Here is a 21338-nt window from a genome sequence, read left to right as displayed (position 1 = left end):
GGGTCGGGTGCCCGGACACTCGGCGCTCCACCTCTGGCTTCGCCGTCTTCTTTGGTGGCAACCTGGTGTCCTGGTCGTCGAAGCGCCAGCCAGTCGTCTCCCGCTCGAGTGCCGAGGCGGAGTACCGTGTTGTGGCCAACGGCGTGGCGGAGGCTGCGTGGCTCCGGTAGCTCCTCGCCGAGCTCCACAGTCCCCTCTCCAGGAGCACATTGGTCTACTGCGACAACGTCAGCGCCGTCTACCTCTCCACCAACCCGGTGCAGCATCAGCGGACCAAGCATGTAGAGATCGATCTACACTTCGTCCGCGATTATGTCGCCGCCGGTGCTGTTCGGGTCCTTCACGTCCCGACCACCTCCCAGTTTGTTGATATCTTCACCAAGGGCCTTCCGTCCTCGACCTTCGCCGAGTTTCGCTCCAGCCTCAACATCAGTAGTGGCTAGTTGCGGCTGTGGGGGGATCCTATAGCGTGATGTACGGTGTGGTGTACGTCTTCCTTTGTCTTCCTTTTGAGTCCAGTCTGTGAACTCCGCTGCGACGGATGTTCAGACTGCGGGGGTGTTAGAGTATATGCCATGTGTCTAGGCCCATGTGGCCATGTACATCACCATATAGCTACCCATTAGGGTTAGCCTGAGGGATCAATCAATTACCCCAAACAGGTTCAATGTCGTTCTCTGCCACGCGTGCAATCTTGACGCTGTCCAGAAGGCCGAGCTCTTCATGGGCGCAAACGTGCAAGCGAGGTTCCTGGTCCGTTAGATTATGATTGAACCATGTATCACATTTAACACTTAAAACCCTTCCACCACCAGCTCATATATATTTATAGAAAATCCCTAACAAATCACGATTATATCTACAATTAGATCATGGTCTAATGGAATAAGAAACTCGTTTGCACGTTTGCACATAAGGACTGATTGTATATTAGTTGTTGCCACAAGTAATCTGTAAAGGGCTCTCCTATAAGCAAGCAGAAACATATCTAGTTTCTAGCTTCTTGAGGGAGCTGAGATCACCGTGACCTAATCTCTCTCTCCCCCTCTCTCTCTCTACGCACTGTTCATCCGCGGGTGAACAGTATCGCGCCTCCTCCTCACATCGATGGCGCCCCAGCACTGCCATGTCTTCACTCTTCCCTCATTCACCCCAACCGATTGAGAGAGATCTCTGGTAGAACCCTACCACATATTTTATTAGAATAATAGGACATCCAAGCCATGCGTTAGTTCAACTCTTTTCGTTGAATTTTCAACTTGATTTGTATGTTCTGGTTGGATATCATCTACAAAGGATTATTCAATTCTTTTGTTTCTGTTGCAGGAGCTTCTTCGTGTTGCTTTGTTATCTAATCTTCGAAGTCTTATTCAGAAATTGATTAGCAATAGGGAATGCATCAGCACCAGCACAAATTAACTAAAGTCAAATGGAGATATTCAAAAGTGGAACAGCTACTTAGATGTTCAGAAACCTTGTAATGGCTATGGACACAAAAGGCCGCTACATTATTCTCAATGCGATTGCTAACCAGCTTCGCTATCCAAATAGCCATACCCACTACATCATTCTGTACCTGTTTGCCGAGGCAACCCAGGTATTTAGGCCCTCCAGACACTTCGCTCCTTTAGAGCTAGTTTGTTAATTTTTAGGGTGTTTGATTTTAGAAATTAACTAGTCCATCATCTTCTAACTCCTCATTTTTTTGTTTGATTTGTGGAATTGAATAAGTTGATCCATCACCATCTCATTCCCTATAGTTAGTTAGTACTAATGTGAGGAATGATATCATTACACCAAATTTGAAGAATTGACCTATAATGCTCTACCTCATTTTGGATTGAGGGATTCCTTAAACCAAACACTCCCTTTATTTCCCAAAGGGATTTTTATTTTCCTAAGGAAAAATGAATTAATTTCTTTTAACGTTAGTTTGGGAACCTCATTTTTTTAAGGGATAAACTAGCCCTTAGTAAAATAAAAATCACTTGAAAAATAGGGTTCACAAACTAGCCCTTATCATTTGAAATTTCAGCGTCATTTGCATCCATGAAATCTCTTTTTGACTACGTACTCAATTGGAACAGAGGAAATTGGCCAAGAGCAGATAACAAGGGTTCTTCTGGAAAAGTTAATTGTCAACCGGCCTCATCCTCGGGGAACTGATAAAGGTATGCTACCTTGACTATTTGAAACGCATAAACATAAGTGACTTGAAGAAAACGGAGTGTGTTTGTGCATAACCCACGCTACAGCTTCTGGACTCGTTCTTTTACGCACTGTGCTCCTGAGATAGAGAAGCTTATCCAGTCGGTTGCAAGGTCCTACGGAGGGGAAAGGGGCAGACGATGGATTGGGTCTAGCGGACGGAGCCCACTAGGGAAAAAATGTCTAGCATCGAATGAATTCCAAAAACATGAGATGTAGTTTTGCTGATATGGTATAGTTAGAGTAGGTCTGCGTGGTTTGCTCGGAATGAAGATGAACCTGTGCTATGCTGGAAGTTTAGCCCATCTCTATGTCTAACACAAAATCTGCAGGAGAAACCGCTGGCAACTGATCAGGCAACATAATAGTCCGTTAGTATGCTAATCGTTAGTTTCCGCAAGCTTGCAATATCAACCGTTCGATTGGGGTCATTATGGGTCTATCACCCTGCCAAGCCATATAAACTGACCGCCACCAAATTGTCGCTGAGATCCTCGTCTCCCTCCGCCTTGCACTTGCACTGCCCCTCCACACGCCTGTCTCCTGGTCCTGGCCCGTGCTCCGCAGCAGGTGTGGGCTACATCGAGGGTGTCAATGGCAGGGCTGGCGCGCGTGGTTAGCTTGGTCCCTGCGGCGTATAGTACCTCCTCCTCCGCTATTTCTGTCACCTCTAACCTCCCTTTACACTTTCGTAGCCTATCTCACTATCCTCTTCGCCCCTTCCTCTTGTCTCGCGTCACCATGTGTCCTCAAGCTGGTAGTACAAGTGGCCGACTCGTTGGTAGCCTCACCTAAATGGTGAGGTTTAAGCGTGACTACATAGTTGTTCGTACATTGCTTCTATATATACTAGGTGAGTGCCTGTGCGTTGCAACGGAAGTAACAATAGAACTGAAAACGGATGGAGAGTGCAAACATCACTATAATATACAAAATCCGGACAAGTACATAGCTTCTGTTCATAGCAAGAGCCATATAAAACTGATGAACAAGATTAGCTCAAAGAAATATGATACCAGCAGGAACAAGATTGCTAGGAAACTCGATTACATTTACTTCAACAAAGGTTCCTCAGAATACTCTGTTCTTGCAGCTGGTTCTGTCATAAAGGTCATTTTACATCTTACAGGTTCACTATAAATTAATCACTGAAACATGACGTATCAGATGAAATAGCACCAAGATCTACAAAAAAAACTTAAGTTATGATCTATCGACGTGAGACCACCAGTCGACAATCTTCGTCCCCTGTTGCTGGTCAAATACGTGAGACAATCAGGTGCTCCAGAGCACCGCCCATGGAAGAAGACCTGACACCAATTAGACAATGATTTAATAAAAACACAAATTGGAAACATATAAATGACCATGGGATCATCCCTCAACAAGTCATCTATGGCCAAAACACAAAGCTAATACTTAGCTACTAAAATTAGTTGAAGCCATCCAAACAATCTATTTAATAGTTCAACCATTAGCTATTTTTAGCAAATTAGCTAGCTACTATCACTGTTCTCTAATATTTGTTGCTCGTTGGTTCATTTTTTAAGTTTTTTTTAATTTTAGCTATACGTGGGCTGTATGTGGGAATGAGAATGGGAATGGGCTTTGCGGGGTAAGAGCAACTCCAAAAGAATGTGTAAACTAACCCCAAAATAGATATTAGTTAAGAACAGTGGTTTTTCTTGCTCAACAGCTCCCTCATTCTTTCCTCAAAAAATTGGTATCTCGCATCCACAACCTCCTCTCCCTCATATTTTGGTGTGTTTCATCCCTCCCCAATCCATTCATCAACGTATCGGATCATCCACAACCTCCCGACAACTGTACAGATTGCGCCACATGTCACATTTAGAGTAACTGTTGGAGTACCCATCATTATTCAGTTTTAAAACTTTTTAGATTACTCTTAATAATCAGTTTTTGGGGTAAAAATTTTAACATCGTTTTGGAGTTGCTCTAAGTAGTAGAGATTATTGGGATGTGATGCGGAGTTCTGAGTGTATCATAATTCAACAAATCAACAGACAAATTTGTAGAAATTCTTTCACGGTTCTAGATATTTTTCATCTAACATATTAGCTGAAGGTGCAGTGCTGCAAATGCCATTGATTGGCTTTGGACATGTGTGTTTTTTTTAATTTTAGCTATACGTGGGTTGTACGGAGGAATGAGAATGAGAATGGACTTTGCGGGGTAAGTAGTAGAGATTATTGGGATGTGATGCGGAGTTCTGAGTGTATCATAATTCAACAAATCAACAGACAAATTTGTAGAAATTCTTTCACGGTTCTAGATATTTTTCGTCTAACATATTAGCTGAAGGTGCAGTGCTCCAAATGCCATTGATTGGCTTTGATTTCTGCTTGTTCCAGAACTATCGACATAAAGAGTGTGTTTGATTTAAATTTTGAAATCTTCTTCCTTGAAAAAGCAGAAGCTAAACCAAAGAAACTTAACTTTTCTACAGCTATTTAAAAAAAACAACTTTTTAAGTACAAATTTTAAAACAACTTAAGACCTTATTTTTGTTGCTTATTCAAATTCGTTATATTAATAAACAGAGATGGCAAATAGAAACTAAAATTAAATAAATGTTATAATAAATGAAATAAAAATATTTTTAATAAAAAAATTTAAAAAAATTAACCTATACGAGAAATCGGTTTTTAAATTAGATATATTGATTAAGAGATATAGATAAACAAAATACATAATATATAGTTTGTTTAAGTGGTCAACTCACAATAGTTTGAACCAAACATCTTAGTAGCTCTTTTTTACATCAAACATCTCAGTAGCTTTTTCACAACATATACAAACTAAGGTTGAATTCCCACATTCAAAAGATGTTCCAATCCAAATCAAGAATTGAATTGTCATAAGATTCACTAAACACTGCGTGCATTTATCAGTCAATGTATAATTTAAATATTCTTTTGATCTTTGAATTCCCACTTGGAAGAGTTTGGTATTTCTTGCAAATTTTTTGACATTGGAAATACCATTTTAGCGAATCAGGATATCTGATGGTGCAATCTCTATGTATAAACGCATGAGTCCCATGTTTGCTCACTGTGCGCGGTAATAATGCTGAAGAATCTGAACCATTCGCAAAAGCACCAAGAAATTTGCATAGAGGAATCAAAAAGAGTCATTTTTAAGAAAAAAGAAGGAATTCACGAGATTACAACTACAAAGAAATATCAAATATGACCACGTCATTGACAACACAAACTTGGATTTCCCATGCCCTTGTAGGATTGGCAAATCCTAACATTTATTCCTTGTGATGAACCTTGCCAATTTGTCACAGCTGGTCTCCAGACCATAACCAGTGATAAAGCTTGAAAAACAGGTCCTGGTCTTCAGAAGACACTCTGATTTCTTCAATGGTTGCCTTCGCAGAATTTCGAGTACTTATCATCATCCATGAGCGAATTGAGCTCACCTGAATTGCTGAGCTTGACCTTGATAAGCCATCCCTTCTCATATGGACTTGTATTCACCTAACCAGAAATGATAATCATTGACTAATGTACCCACGGAAGTTTATGTTCAGATAAGTTCTGGCTAATATGAGTTGCAACACTTACCAATCCAGGCAAGTCACTTAGTTTCTCGTTCACTTCAACCACCTCTCCAGACACTGGTGAATAGGTATCGCTGGCTGCCTTCACACTCTCAAGAGCAGCAAAGGTCTTTCCCTGGGATACACTGATGCCAACTTCTGGTAGCTCCACATAAACAAGCTCACCCAAAGCACGCTGGACGCCAAAAGCAATAAACAATTTTAAGCAATGCAAACCCTAATGTTGTATACTGGACAGACCTAGTGATGAGGGCTCCCACATGAGTGGAGTCTAGGGAAGCGATAAACCGAGGCAAGCCTCACATATATATATACTGAAAAGACGAGACCTAGTGCTGGAGGAGGCACAAATGCAGAGAGGCCACTTGAAACCAGCGACCTGGTGACTCAGTAAGGCAGCTCTCAGCTTTCACTACTACACTATAAGCTTGCCCTTCACTAACATATGCATACTGAACATGATAAAATATATTAGAACTTGATGTCTTGGCAACAGATTGGATGCAGTATGCATATCAGTGTAGATGAGAACTACAGCACCAGACAACCTAACATATGGAGGGCCTAACACTAACACCTAGTATTGCCTCACACTCTAAACTCACAGCAATAGAAATATGAACGTGCTAACCTGGGCATAGTCAGTAATCCCCACGGTTGCTGAATCACCCTCCACTTTCACCCATTCATGAGAGTCAGCATACTTCAGATCCTTCGGCATTGAAAAAAAGGGGGTAACGTGTGGCGCATCATCAGTTGTATTGTATGTATTGAAGTGGCATTGTGGGGGGCAACAATGCACACAGAAAGTAGTACACCAACCCAAACCAGTGACTTTTTGAAACCACCAGTCTATTTGATACAAAAAAACAAATGTCATTTTTTTCTCAGCCACATTTTATAGTTGCAGAACAAACCCCACAACAAAAAAACTGTACTGAAGCACAGTTTTACCAAAGGCCATGTAACATCGAACACAAATATAGAAATATAGGTGAACGCATTAAAAGGGAGCATGAACATCATTACACCAGTTAACCAGACATCTTACGAACCTTCTATTGGCTGAGAACAATAGCAATTTGCAAGAAATTTCAGTTGAGCAGAAGATTCAATCCAAAGGCCAGGTTGCTACAACCTGGTTTGGCTTGAGTGCTCAGTTCACAACTATCTTCGGCTAGCACATACAAGTCAAGGTGGAGCATGAGGGGAGCGGAGAAGGATAGCAGAGAAGAGGAGCAGATCATACTTTGAGCTATACTCCTCACCTCCACAGTAATACACTGGTAGATAGAATATGTTGAGATTCATAAAGTCCTGAAGCACCGGCGTGATGGACTGCTCCAGCGAGATCGCCACGCTCATCTGCTGGCTTGTCGCAGCACCCTGCTGATTTAAATAGGATGATTAAGCGAACACCCAAATGCGCATCGATGGTAGGTCTGCGTCGATTTGGGGCGAGGTTTTGGGCCCTCCTTACATCCTTATAAAAACATGTGTAAGTGAAGGGGAAATAGGCTTTAAACCTTTTCCTAAATGATTTTGGTGGTTGAATGTCCAACACAAACAATTGGACTAATTAGTTTGCTCTAGATTACATGTTCTACAGGTGCCAAAGATTCAACTCAAAACCAATAAAAAGAACAAGACAAGGTTCAAAAGAAAGGAGCAAAGAGAAACCGAAGTGCTCCCTGGTATGGCGCACCGGACTGTGCGGTGCACCACCGGACCGTGTCCGGTGCACCAGGGAGGATTGCCTTCAAACTCTTCACCTTCGGGTTTCTCAGGCGCAGCCCACTATAATTCACCGGACTGTCCGGTGCACCACCGGACAATGTCCGGTGCACCACCGGACAGTGTCCGGTGCTCCAGAGTGAAGCGGCTCTGAACTGGCCAGCTTCGGGAAAGTGGGAGGTCGCTCCGCTAAAATTCACCGGACCGTCCGGTGTACACCGGACTGTCCGGTGTGCCAGCGGAGCAACGGTCATCTGCGCGCAACGGTCGACTCTGCAAAGTGTACAGTTGAATTCAGAGTGTCAGAGCAGAAGTCAGAGGGGCACCGGACTGTCCGGTGCTGCACCGGACTGTCCGGTGCCACATGAGGACAAAGACTCCAACGGTCGACCAGCTCCAATCTCAACGGATAGGATGACGTGGCTGGCGCACCGGACATGTCCGGTGTGCACCGGACTGTCCGGTGCGCCCATTGCCAGCAGCTTCTCCAACGGCTACAAAATTGGATGGTGGCTATAAATACCACCCCAACCGGCCACTTCATGTGTGGGAGCCTAAGCAACATTCCAAGTCATCTAGTTGACATACTCAAGCCCTCCCAACCACATATATTCATTGATCCATCCTATACACAAGATTTAGTCCACCACAACCAACACAAGTGCCACAAAAGAGAGAGCAAGCAATTGAGTTTAGCCCTAGCGCCTTGTGAGATTCATTGAGAGATAGTGTGTGCTACATCCTTGTGTTCATTTGTGCGTGGAGTATTGACTCCCATCGAACTTCCTCCAAAGTTTTGGAGGCTTGTAAAAGCTAGCAAGAGACACCAAAGAGTGTGGTGGTCCTTGTGGGATCGAGAGTGATCCTTGAGAAGAAGAAGAGCTCGCCGATCCTTGTGTGATCGGGGGAGAGAGGGAAAGGGTTGAAAAAGACCCGTCCTTAAGTGGACTCCTCAACGGGGACTAGGCCTTCGAGGGCCGAACCTCGGTAAAACAAATCACCCGTGTCCTTTGTGTTTATTGCTTGTGATTTGTTTGTTTTCCCTTGCTCTAAGTTTTCTTGCACCATTATTTGCTAATATCATTTGGTGTTGCTTCAAGTTAAATTCCCATTTAGTGAAGCAACACGTTGCAAGAAAGAACTTGTCCTAGTGCTCTTCTCATCTAAAGGCTTCTTGTTTTGTTATTCTATAACTTATTAGTTGTATTGATTTATCACTCCCGCATTATTTAGCAATACTCTTTTCAAGCAAGAACATAGTTTCTATTCTCCGATATTTGTATATCTTGTTCTAACCACTAATCAAGGGATCTAGTTGGGGGATAAAGTTTTAATTTTCAGGTTCCGCCTATTCACCCCCCCTCTAGGCGACTTTCAATTGGTATCAGAACTAGGCACTTCATCTTGAGTCTAACAACTCGAAGTGATGGCTCGTAAAAGATCCCAAAAGAACAAGAAGACCCAAGAGAACAAGGAGGTAACTCTTGAGATATTACTTTCCAATTGTTCTAATTATGATTCATGGTCTACTAGAGTAATAAATGCTTTTAGAACGGTAGATCCACAATTGGAACAAATTTTAGACAAGAGTATCTTCCCTCCTAGTTATAACGAAAAAATTGTCTCCGAGGAGGATCAAAGATGTTTTCGCTTAAACTACCTAGCTTTTGACATCTTAAGCAATTCTCTTAGCAAAGAAGATTATCGTGCCTTCATATCGAATTATGACGAATCAATCCATGATGCGCATGATATTTGGACTAGAATTAAAAGGAAATTTAATGAGTCCAAACATGATAGTTCATTTTGTGCTTCTACTTCCTTTGGTATTTGTGATACTAACCCTTGCAAGGAAGAAGAAGAAAATGAACGGAGGAGACCAAACGATGAATCCACCTCTCCAAGAGGTTTGTCTTCCCATTTCGATTCCCACATATGTTGTGTGGCTAATGAAAACGATAGCGGAAGCACAAATAAGGATGAGGAGGAAGAAAGAAGCTTTGTGCAACTCTACGCTCGCCTAAGCCAAGAAGATAAGGCGGTCATGCTCAAACTTCTAGAAAGAGCGAGAGAGCAAGGCGAAGCTCGTCAAAGGCTAGAAAGTATTCTCTCCATGAAGATGCAATGCTTTGACGAGTTGACTAAAGAACACGAGGAGCTAAAGTGCTCTCATGTTGATTTGGTCCAAAGGTATGAAACTATTTCAATTGAGCAAGATAACGCTTTACATTGTATCGCTCAATTAGTAAATAAGAATACCTTGCTTAAGGACCAAGTAGAAAAGCTAAACATTGAAAATCTAGCTTTTCAAGAAAAATATGATATGCTCCTATGCTCTCATGAAAATCTTAGAGATGATCATATCATATTAAACATTACTCATGAGGTTGTGATAGAAAATTTAAAATCCCAACAACCTCACTCGTGCACATGTATTCAAATTGATACTATATTACCATGTGCTAATGCTTGTTGTCCGTCGACAAGCAAATCTTCTTTTGAGCTAGAACTTGCAGGAACAAATGATGATACATATCAAAAGCTCAAGGAAGAAAATGAGAGGCTAAAAATGAGCTTGACACAACTAAAAGGGAAGTGCATTGCTCAACCTTCTCAAGATAACCGTGATCACATGGTGAAGAAGCTTGAGACGGGAACAATCGTGGCATGCACTACATCCCTTGAAGAAAATGTCAAGGATTTGAGGATTGCCAAGAGGAAGAAACAAAAGAAGAAATTCAACACCTCCTCCAAAAGCCTCAACCACGCCTCCACAAAAGGTAACATCCAAGGTAATGATCAAGCCACACTTCACATTAAGAGGTGTAGTGAATGCTTTGAAGAGGGGCACTTGATTAGGTCATGTCCCTACATTAAAAATGGCTTGATTATTAACAAGGATGATAGACTTTGTTTTAAATGCTCCAAGAAGGGACACTTGCTTAGATCTTGTCCCCATTTAAAACAAAAAGGCATAGGGTTAGAAAAGAAAGTTTTTACTAACCATGTAGCAAGCAACAAACAAGGAAAGAAGAAAACTTCAAAACTTGAAAAACGCCTATGCTATACATGCCGAAAGAAGGGACATCAATGCAAGGATTGTCCAATTGGTAACAATTCCACTCCTAACTTGTCAATTGATTTTCATGTAACTAGGCAACCCAAAATTGCAACTTGTGCTAGAAAGGTAATGAGTTTACCTAGTGCTAACACAAAGGACTTTTGGGTTCCTAGATCTTTGTCGACTAACCTTAACGGACCCATCAAGCGATGGGTACCAAAATGCGCTTGACAAGCTTTGTAGGAGAAGGAGATGGTATGAAGCCTTGGGGTGCTTAAGAGAGTCAATTCAATTTTTGTTGACTCAAGCTACCGATATCCAAGATTGACCCAAGGTTATTTTAAATTGTTATACCTTAAACTCATATCATCTCGAGGGAAGTTGTTGATATTGTAGGAAATAAAGAATTATCCTATGCCGAAAAGTCAAAGCCTACAATATGGAGGAATGCCAAAGGATGGTAACATCTATGCTTTTAAGTGTAAGTATCTTAACTTATCATTTCTCATGTGTCTTGTATAGTCACATAGAAAAAGGAAGCACTTAAGATATTTTTAAATTTATGTCACCATTCTTTGAAGAAATTCCTCCCATATGGTAGACTGCATATTCTTCATTTCTATATTATGACAATCTACATGCTTTAAAATTGTTGCTATTTTCCATGGCAAGGTTTACACTAATTATTCTATTATTGCCTTGCTCTAGATATAGAGAGATATTTCATATTCTTAAAAGAATAAAGTGTCATGTAAGGAATTCAAATACTTAGGACACTTATAAAAGGAAAATTCTCTCTATAGCTAGAAAAGTGAGACTAATGTTTTTATCTAAGTAATTTAAGTAGTCTCACTTATAGGAATAAATTTCTCTTTGGGGATGCGTAATTTATCATGTCAAGAAAAATCAATCCAATAATTTATGTTGTATGTTTTATTGCTTAAATTGGATATGATTCTTCTTCATTTATCGCTCTCCATGTTATGGATTAGATTTATTCCCATAGTATCAAGAATTTAACCATGCTTGTTTTATGAGTTAAAACTTAACATACTTATTGGAATAATCTAGTTCATATTATAAAGTTTTCATGCTTTAGTAATCCTCTTTTCATTCCTTATCAAAATGATTACAAAAAGGGAAACTAGTGCCTATGCTGCTTTTAACATTTCTCTTGAGTCTACTTATGAAAATCTACAAGAGAGTAAGTGCAAGGTTAAAGCCACAAGCCTCAAAGGGTACTCTTCACCAAAAAGGAAGAAAGGTAAAAGCAAAGGTATGGGAACTCATCTCTTTAATATAGTTCCCTTCAATGGTTATTCTCTCTAAATTATCATTCTTGAAGAATAGATTCTTTGGAGGACTAAATTTGTCTTGATGTGCATTCAATCACATTCTCATAAATGCACTTATCCATTAGAATCTATTTCATACCTTTGCTATAAATGTTCTCATATTGACTTGCTTTTAAGTAATAATTAATAAAATTCAATATGAAGAAGCAAAATCCTATGTTTGATCAAATAGTTAAATAGTGCATATTCCTTTTTAGTAATAAGCACAAATGTTAAGGATTTTACTTCATGTCTGTGTGATTTGTGGATGATGAATCATGTATGTTAATTATCTAAAGTAATCATCTTTCACCATATACTCCCTTGCGCTATTAACATCTCTCTTGAGTATTTTCAATAAGCTTGGAAGGAAAAAGAGACAACTACAAAGGGAGGACACTCAAATGAAAAAGGAAGAACATCAAGGACAATGACACCTACTTGGACAATAAGGTCTTCACAACAATCGATGGTGTGGTTGTAAGCATTCCAAATCCTTTTCATTATGGAATTACCAGGCTTAAGTTGATTATTGCAAATTTTATAAGCCTCGATCAAGGTGTGTAATGGGTCTCCCTTTGTGTCTTTAAAGGTGAATGCATCAAAATCAATTCTTTCAATTTCTTGATGCATATCTTTAGGGGGAGTTCATTCTTATATTTTGATTATGTTGAGACTATTGCTTTATCTTAGTAATTTCATATAGTCTCTTGCATGAGAATTGTGTTTCTCATGAAGTATGCTACTACACATCAATCCATCTTGTTAAAATAATGTTGCTTTTATCAAGGATTGTTGCTCTCATTACTAAAGTAGCATGCTTATTGGATTCTCCTTTTTAAGCTTAATTCCTATTCCAATATGTTACTCTCTTGATCGCATCCATTGTTTGTTTGATCATAGAATAACATCAAATGACACTTAGTGCCTCATATTCTTTCCAATCGGTACCTCTCTTGATATGCACTAAGTTAAAAGGAGAATTCATGATTCATTTATACAATTTGTGATCCACTTAATATATGTTAACCATGACTTGGAAAAGGATCACTAGTTGTAAGAACTCTCTCTTGTGCAAAATATTTTCACACATTGTCATTGAGCATAGGTCTTAAGCAAACAAGACTAAGGACAAAAGCACAATGAAGAGAGCGTCTACAAGTAAAGGTACAAAACGGGTAAAACTTATTCCTATCATTTACATATGTACCTAAAATCTTCCTCTTATATAGACTCTTTGCATATCTTGTATAAAAGGAAGAGAAAGCATGTCCTTTGCATTTATCCCTGCTTCATACCTAGTTTAACCTCTTAAAAATTTCACTCATGCATTATTGCATCTTTGCTAAAACTAGATGAAGTGGTTCTATTGTCAAAGAGCTTAAAGCTTAACCTTGTAACGAGGATAAGCTACCTTTGTTCCAAAGGTGGATGGTCCTTAAGTCTCTTTGAAATCTTTAAAGGAAAATGCTTAAAATGTTTGCAACATGCTTTCATAAGTGCATAAACTGTCTTGAGCATCACACATATACTATGACACAATGCACTTCACTTTCTCTATGATATAGACTTGTTCTCATTAACCTAATTATGTGCACTTGGCATTTAAGGCCAAAATATGTATTCCTCTCAAGGCACATATTTAGGGGGAGAAATCTATATTATATAGAACTATGATCATGCTTAATTGACATATCTCTTGATCATATCTCTTTCATTTTGGTACAAATGCATATATCCTATTATTCCCGTACCATGACTACGACTAATATGTTTCCAAGTATATTACTATGCTAAGTCGTAGATTGAAAGGGAAATGTAGTCTTCGGCGAAGACAAGGCTTCCACTCAACTCTATTGGTATTATCTACCCTTCGCCATCACTCCATACTATCTCTCCATATTGGTATAATCTTTCACTCATATATTATTTACCAAAGGGGGAGACAACTTATAGAATGGGCTCTGATGACTCCGTTTTTGGTGATTCATGCCAAAGGGGGAGAGAGTATTAGCCCAAAGCAAAAGGACCGCACCACCACCCTAATTTTAAAATGAGTTCAATTGAAAATTTCAAATTGGTATCTTATTGTGTTCAAAAGGGGGAGAAAGTAGTATTTCAAAAATCAATATCTTAAAACCCTCTTGAACTCTAAGAGGAGGATTTAATCTAGGAGGAGTTTTGTTTAGTCAAAGGAAAAGCATTTGAAACAGGGGGAGAAATTTCCAAATCTTATGATTCATTTACCTTGACTATTTACAAAAGACTTTGAAAAAGAATTTCCAAAACATTTGCAAAAACAAAACTTGAGGTGCAAGCATGGTCCAAAATGTTAAAAACAAAGAAAAGCATCCATGCATATTTTATGAAATAAATATTGGTTTAATTCCAAGCAATCTTTGCACCTATCCTATGCAAACTAGTTCAATTATTCTCTTATATATTTGCTTTGGTTTGTGTTGGCATCAATCACCAAAAAGGGGGAGATTGAAAGGGAAATAGGCTTTAAACCTTTTCCTAAATGATTTTGGTGGTTGAATGTCCAACACAAACAATTGGACTAATTAGTTTGCTCTAGATTACATGTTCTATAGGTGTAGGGGTGGTAATGGGCCCTAGATTTTATACTACAAACTTTAAGGATCGAATCGGATTAGGATCGGGCCCTATTCTTATTCATTTTTGAACTAAAACTATTAAAGGGCCTTAACTTTTTATGAAGGGACAATTGGATCGTGATCCATTACCACCCCTATACAGGTGCCAAAGATTCAACTCAAAACCAATAAAAAGAACAAGACAAGGTTCAAAAGAAAGGAGCAAAGAGAAACCGAAGTGCTCCCTGGTATGGCGCACCGGACTGTCCGGTGCACCAGGGAGGATTGCCTTCAAACTCTTCACCTTCGGGTTTCTCAGGCGCAGCCCACTATAATTCATCGGACTGTCCGGTGCACCACCGGACAGTGTCCGGTGCACCACCGGACAGTGTCCGGTGCTCCAGAGTGAAGCGGCTCTGAACTGGCCAGCTTCGGGAAAGTGGGAGGTCGCTCCGCTAAAATTCACCGGACCGTCCGGTGTACACCGGACTGTCCGGTGTGCCAGCGGAGCAACGGTCATCTGCGCGCAACGGTCGACTCTGCAAAGTGTACAGTTGAATTCAGAGTGTCAGAGCAGAAGTCAGAGGGGCACCGGACTGTCCGGTGCTGCACCGGACTGTCCGGTGCCACATGAGGACAAAGCCTCCAACGGTCGACCAGCTCCAATCTCAACGGATAGGATGACGTGGCTGGCGCACCGGACATGTCCGGTGTGCACCGGACTGTCCGGTGCGCCCATTGCCAGCAGCTTCTCCAACGGCTACAAAATTGGATGGTGGCTATAAATACCACCCCAACCGGCCACTTCATGTGTGGGAGCCTAAGCAACATTCCAAGTCATCTAGTTGACATACTCAAGCCCTCCCAACCACATATATTCATTGATCCATCCTATACACAAGATTTAGTCCACCACAACCAACACAAGTGCCACAAAAGAGAGAGCAAGCAATTGAGTTTAGCCCTAGCGCCTTGTGAGATTCATTGAGAGATAGTGTGTGCTACATCCTTGTGTTCATTTGTGCGTGGAGTATTGACTCCCATCGAACTTCCTCCAAAGTTTTGGAGGCTTGTAAAAGCTAGCAAGAGACACCAAAGAGTGTGGTGGTCCTTGTGGGATCGAGAGTGATCCTTGAGAAGAAGAAGAGCTCGCCGATCCTTGTGTGATCGGGGGAGAGAGGGAAAGGGTTGAAAAAGACCCGTCCTTAAGTGGACTCTTCAACGGGGACTAGGCCTTCGAGGGCCGAACCTCGGTAAAACAAATCACCCGTGTCCTTTGTGTTTATTGCTTGTGATTTGTTTGTTTTCCCTTGCTCTAAGTTTTCTTGCACCATTATTTGCTAATATCATTTGGTGTTGCTTCAAGTTAAATTCCCATTTAGTGAAGCAACACGTTGCAAGAAAGAACTTGTCCTAGTGCTCTTCTCATCTAAAGGCTTCTTGTTTTGTTATTCTATAACTTATTAGTTGTATTGATTTATCACTCCCGCATTATTTAGCAATACTCTTTTCAAGCAAGAACATAGTTTCTATTCTCCGATATTTGTATATCTTGTTCTAACCACTAATCAAGGGATCTAGTTGGGGGATAAAGTTTTAATTTTCAGGTTCCGCCTATTCACCCCCCCCCTCTAGGCGACTTTCAGTAAGTACAATACAGCAGAAATCATTTTATTCAGGGCAAAATATACCTCCGTTACGACGACGAGGGTTGGGAGGGGCCGAGGGGCACGACGGGGGCTGGGAGCACCCTTCCCTGCAAATGGAGATTCAAAATTGACACATACATTCAAAATTGAAGTGTCCTTTGTTCTAGACTATTCTCAATAACCATCCTAGTGTTCCCAAAAAATGGGCATAAAGGAGTGCAATGTAGGTGAATTACTTGCATAGTAGAACTATGTTCAACACTAATAGCAAACATCAAACTTAAGGATGAGATGAGCAGGATTTTTTTGTCCCTTCTTTAATTATCAAAGGAAGTAAGATGCTAGTCTAAAATAGATTGTTTCATAGGATTAAACCTATGGAAGCTTTTACTATGCTTTTAAATGACTCATATAAAATGATCAACTGAAGTCTAGAAAAAAAAACCACAACAGAAATATGCATCAATCATTTTAAAAGCACAACATTTATGTACTAAATTACCTTTCCAAGCCTCCCAAAAAGGATTTGATGAAGAAAAAATTGTAGTAATGTAAAGCTGGTATGAGATGGGTAGGAAAGGTGGCTGAAGTAGTAGCGAGAGAAAATGGAAACACTGAAAATGAAAAAACACCACTGCATTGGATATTATAAGTTACAAGTATTGATCAAGATAAGTCTAGGAACTATGGTTTAAAAGGTTACTACAACTAACCATAAAACTCAATATTAATCTAGGAAGTGTGTCTATATGCTGAGGTTTCTCATCATCATCTACTATAAGATGGTGAGATCAAATCAAATACACAAATATTAAGCTACATGTAAGTTACGAAGACAATATAAAAAACACCACTGCATTGGATATTATAAGTTACTACAGAGCGAGCTTTGGATACTAATATAGCATGCTTTGGATAGAAGATAAAATGCCCATGCCAAGATTGCTACAGAAGTCTCATGACCAGGCAATGAGCATGGTCATCAAATCATCACGAAGTTGCTTGCTGGAGACCTATGACAGATGGATTGGAGCTACATGAGGATGAGCAAGCTGAAATAAATAAAAAAACTTATTTATAGGAAAGGTAAATAAATTATAGATAGAAGATATGGTTTATGTAGTGTAGCGCTCAATATAGGCTAGACATGTCCCCTTAGTGCTCTTCAATGCCTTTATCCTCGGTGTGTGGTACAGCGAAGAGGGCGTCAGCCACCCCATGCGCCAGTTCCGTCCCCTTCCGCAGGCACTCCTGCCTCAGCTTCTCCCTGAGTTTTTCCGCTTCAGAAAAATTTAAACAGAACTTCTAGTTAGCAGTGCTTCTTGATTTATTTCCCTTCTAAAGTACACAAGTTACTTTTTATAGTAAACAGAAATGGTAGGGATTTGTGGGCTTTATGAAAGAAAAATTAGGGATATCAACCAAATGGCCTAACTTATGACATCAGTGACTTCTATAACTTCATTGATGGCCTAACTGACATTAGTGTGCAGGAAAAAGAAATTTCAGACTACAAAGTCCCTAAGTGTGAAAAGGATCAAAGAACAAACAGAAAACAAAAGATGACAGATTGCACACCAATGTTGAATAAAATGCAGATATTCTTTTATGAATGGACAGGATACCCGACACTTCGTTAATGAAGTTGTTGTGATACTGGATGCATCACACGGCAGACCAACAACAAACAAAAAAATCATTACGAACCAATTATATTCATATATAAAAATTGTGGAAGTTGTTCTTTATACACTTGGATGTGTTCTCTTTTTTTGCTTGGATGAACAAGAGCTAATTTCTCTTATGTGGCGAGGAATTTAGAAATTTCCTTAAATGTTAGTCATGCGGGTCTGTAGTCCATATGCCATTGACATATTAAATGCATATATGATGGATTAGGAAATTAGAATCTTGTGAATTACGGCGGGAAATTGGAGCTCACCTTCACGAGCTCACAGTCGTGTGGTGTAGCTGTGGTCGGGAGAGGAGAGCGCCAAGCAGAGAGCAGCGGCAGTGTGCGGCTAGGAGCACATGGCCAACTGCTGCTGGGAATTAAACATGACATCCTACATGCTTGCACTAAATTGTGCCTTCTAATGGCAGTAGGCGTGCAAGAGGAAAATGATGTATTTTTGGCATCTCTACATTGTCTTTGTAGGTGATGCTAGCTGCTACTTGCTAATAGGTAATAACTCGGAGGAAAAAGGATCTCAAGTATTGATTTTTGGTTGCTTGTGTTCTGATCAAGCAGGAGACGAAGACAGTTCAACTGATATATAGATCAGAGTTGAACTTCATCCATAGATGTACTGATGATTGCTACTTCAGTAATAAGACCCTATAAATTACATTGTTGAGCAGCGACAAGCTCATGCATAGCTATCATATTGATAAAAGTATTATCCCACAGAGGAAAATGAATAAGATAACAAATATAGTCTAGAGAACATGTCGATTCTGTCATTTGCACCAAAGGCTATGTTTCCACAGACTAAAGCAGTGTTATAACTAACTGGTAATGACAAAGCGCTAGAACTGTTTTTTTAAATAATGGCAAATCACATGACTATTATGTAATAACAACTTAAATTATGGTATTCCCAAACACAAACGAATAGAATCGAAACGAGCACATCGATGAACGAGCCATGGATGCTCACCTGGGCAGGCAAAGGAGATCTGGAGGGGACGATGCCGGATGTCAAGGCCTACCTCTTCTTTAGATGGTTAAAGATCCATGAAAAAACCCTGAAAAGAAGTCAAAGATCAAGTGATTAGTAAGAAACATTACATATCAGAGCATCAGTTGACCTGGTTTAATTGGATGATGAAGTGCTCCCAACTTATGCAAGGTAGACGAGTATCAACTGGCAGCTACACGTGTAAAATTTCCACTTATATTTAGGAAAATGAGAAGTATCAACTGATACCTACACGCGCAAAATTCTTTAGAAACAATAACAACTCAAATTAGCATATTAGGTGGCATAAGGTCCATCTAGTAATCAATTGTACAGTAAGCGTAAGAAACACACCTGAGAACACTGTCGTCCTTGACTTTACTCGCCATAGTCCACCTACTCACCCTTGAGGTAGTAGAAGAGTTCACGCGCCTGCGTCGCCAGGAACAATAAACTCTCAGTGATCTATATTCAGGGGAACATAATCTTTCTTGTTCACAGACACGGAGAAGATACCAAATCATAATAAAAAACATAATGTGCATGTGATTTCAGGGAAGCATTGGCACCAGTGATCTTGGTCTCCTTTGTATTACCTTGGTCCCAAGAGAGTTAGGTCTGAGAAATTCTTTTAGAATAGAAAGTCCGGTAGCTGCGCAAAGGAAAAAGAATGTTGATACAATTGGTAAGTTTAAACTTAGGAAATCCAAGTGTCAACTACTACCTCTGATCACAAATACAAGTTTATTCATTAATCAGGATTGTTGTAGGGAAACTCTTTTTAGCTTTGACTATCAATATCTAAAAGGTCATAAAGGTGGACATCACAGTATTAACACACCAGATCCATCAAGAAAAAAAATACTTCCATAGACCATAATATAAAACTCTTTCTATTTGAAATAATATGTCCATAGATATTGCTAGTCAAGGTGATGTATTGGATACTGTGTTGACATCATAATTGACCTATATTGACTATCAGATGGAGTAAATATTCACCTCCACTCTTTTCTGGGTGAAATTGAACTGCCTGAATGTTGCCCATTGAGATGGAGGATATAAAGTTGTCACCATAGTTGCATATCGAGGAAATCCAGTCTCTATTAGCATCTGACTAAGCATGAAGAAAGAAAAGAACAAGTCACACCTCATCAGTCAACCAAAGTACGGTAATCTAAATGGCTCGTTGCTTACAGGCAGTACGCGGTAGGAGTGAACAAAGTACACATGCTGGCCATCAGCTCCCTGCAACAGTGGTGTGTCCTTGGTGATTTGGAGAGCGTTCCAGCCAATATGTGGTATCACACCGAGGCCGCTCACTGTGACAGTAAATGCAAAATCAACACGCAGTACGCGACTGCGAGCAGCAAGTTTGTTGTGACGTCGGCTTCAGACCAGAACGTCGCGTTGTGCAGGCAGGCAGGCAGGCATATCATCATTCATCAGCACCTGGTGGCTTGGCTTCTCCTCCACCCAGCCAGCGTCATCTGATAAGGCCTGGCAACTTCTTGGCTAGGGTTTCGATCGGGTGTGCAACGACGCGGTACGGCGCCGCTGCGCTAGCTGTGCTAGATCGAGGGGCGGAGGCGCGCGCTGGCCGGGCTGGCCGTCTGGCAGGCGTGCGCGTGGCTAAAATTTTCAGCTACCATTCATCCATTTCGCTCAGCTAGTATGCAAGTCGCAGACGAAGTGGGGTTGAGAAGAGCTTACCCGGGCCGTTCTCCTCGCTGGAATCGAAGAGCAGCTGGAGACCGAGGCAGATGCCTAGGAAGGGGCGGTCCCTTTGGATGTACTCACGGAGTGCGTCGGCCATGCCCGTCCTGTTGAGGACGTCCATGGCGGAGCCGAAGGCGCCGACACCGGGAAAAACGAGCCGTTCCGCGGCGACGATGTCCTCCGGGCTCTGCACGTCGCGGATGTCGAAGCCGAGGTAGCGAATTGCGTAGTGGAGCTGACCGAGCGGTTGGGCGCGACGTCGTGCGGACGGAGGTTGCCGAACAAGACTGCTGCGGTCGCTGGAGTATGGGCCGCCCCAAACGTATGGGCCGCACCAAAAATTCAGCCCAGAACGCCGGTACTGCTGTGGTGTTGTGTCTTGCAAAAAAATTAGTACCATACTGGCTAGTAAAGGAGACATAGAGTGGCTTATAAGCGTTGGCTCGGACCCAACAGTAAGAACTCTGTTGTTGTGTGTTTAGTGGCTGAACTGTCCAGATTCAACTCGTGAGTACGTGTAATTTTTTGCTGGCCCTGTTGGGGGGCCGCACGTAGATGGCAGAACGGCAGAACATGTCAGAGGCAGAACACGTCAGAGGCAGACTACTATTGCTTACTTAATAAGTAGTAGAGATAGGTAGACCTTACTATTTTTATTTAAACATGATTATATATTTTTACTTTTAAATTATTAGTATATATATTTATAATATCTCCCCTATCAAGCTCTGCCACGTCCGACCTCGGGCTCGGTGCCACGGGG

At 40.9% G+C, this 21338-nt stretch overlaps 2 protein-coding genes across 2 annotated transcripts; both read right to left on the bottom strand.

Moving 5' to 3' along the window:
* Positions 1-5349: 5349 nt before the first annotated feature.
* On the bottom strand, positions 5350-6536 carry LOC103638939 (glycine cleavage system H protein 2, mitochondrial). Its single transcript, XM_008661731.3, has 3 exons — positions 6432-6536; positions 5805-5975; positions 5350-5717 (listed from the first exon to the last, which is right to left on the bottom strand). Exons 1-3 carry the CDS (start codon positions 6519-6521, stop codon positions 5598-5600), a joined length of 381 nt encoding a protein of 126 aa, XP_008659953.2. The 5' UTR covers positions 6522-6536; the 3' UTR covers positions 5350-5597.
* Positions 6537-6991: 455 nt separating this feature from the next.
* On the bottom strand, positions 6992-20975 carry LOC103640234 (uncharacterized). The gene is made up of 7 exons (XM_008662855.2): positions 20570-20975; positions 20054-20178; positions 19859-19973; positions 19426-19508; positions 19261-19321; positions 17370-17455; positions 6992-7186 (listed from the first exon to the last, which is right to left on the bottom strand). The coding sequence occupies exons 1-7, from the start codon at positions 20973-20975 to the stop codon at positions 6992-6994; spliced, it is 1071 nt and encodes a 356-aa protein (XP_008661077.2).
* Between the last annotated feature and the right edge of the window lie 363 nt (positions 20976-21338).

This window comes from Zea mays, chromosome 9 (genome assembly GCF_902167145.1).
Source record: "Zea mays cultivar B73 chromosome 9, Zm-B73-REFERENCE-NAM-5.0, whole genome shotgun sequence".
Classification (NCBI taxonomy): domain Eukaryota; kingdom Viridiplantae; phylum Streptophyta; class Magnoliopsida; order Poales; family Poaceae; genus Zea; species Zea mays.
Note: the sequence above shows the minus strand (reverse complement) of the source record. Positions and strands in the feature narration are given on the sequence as shown.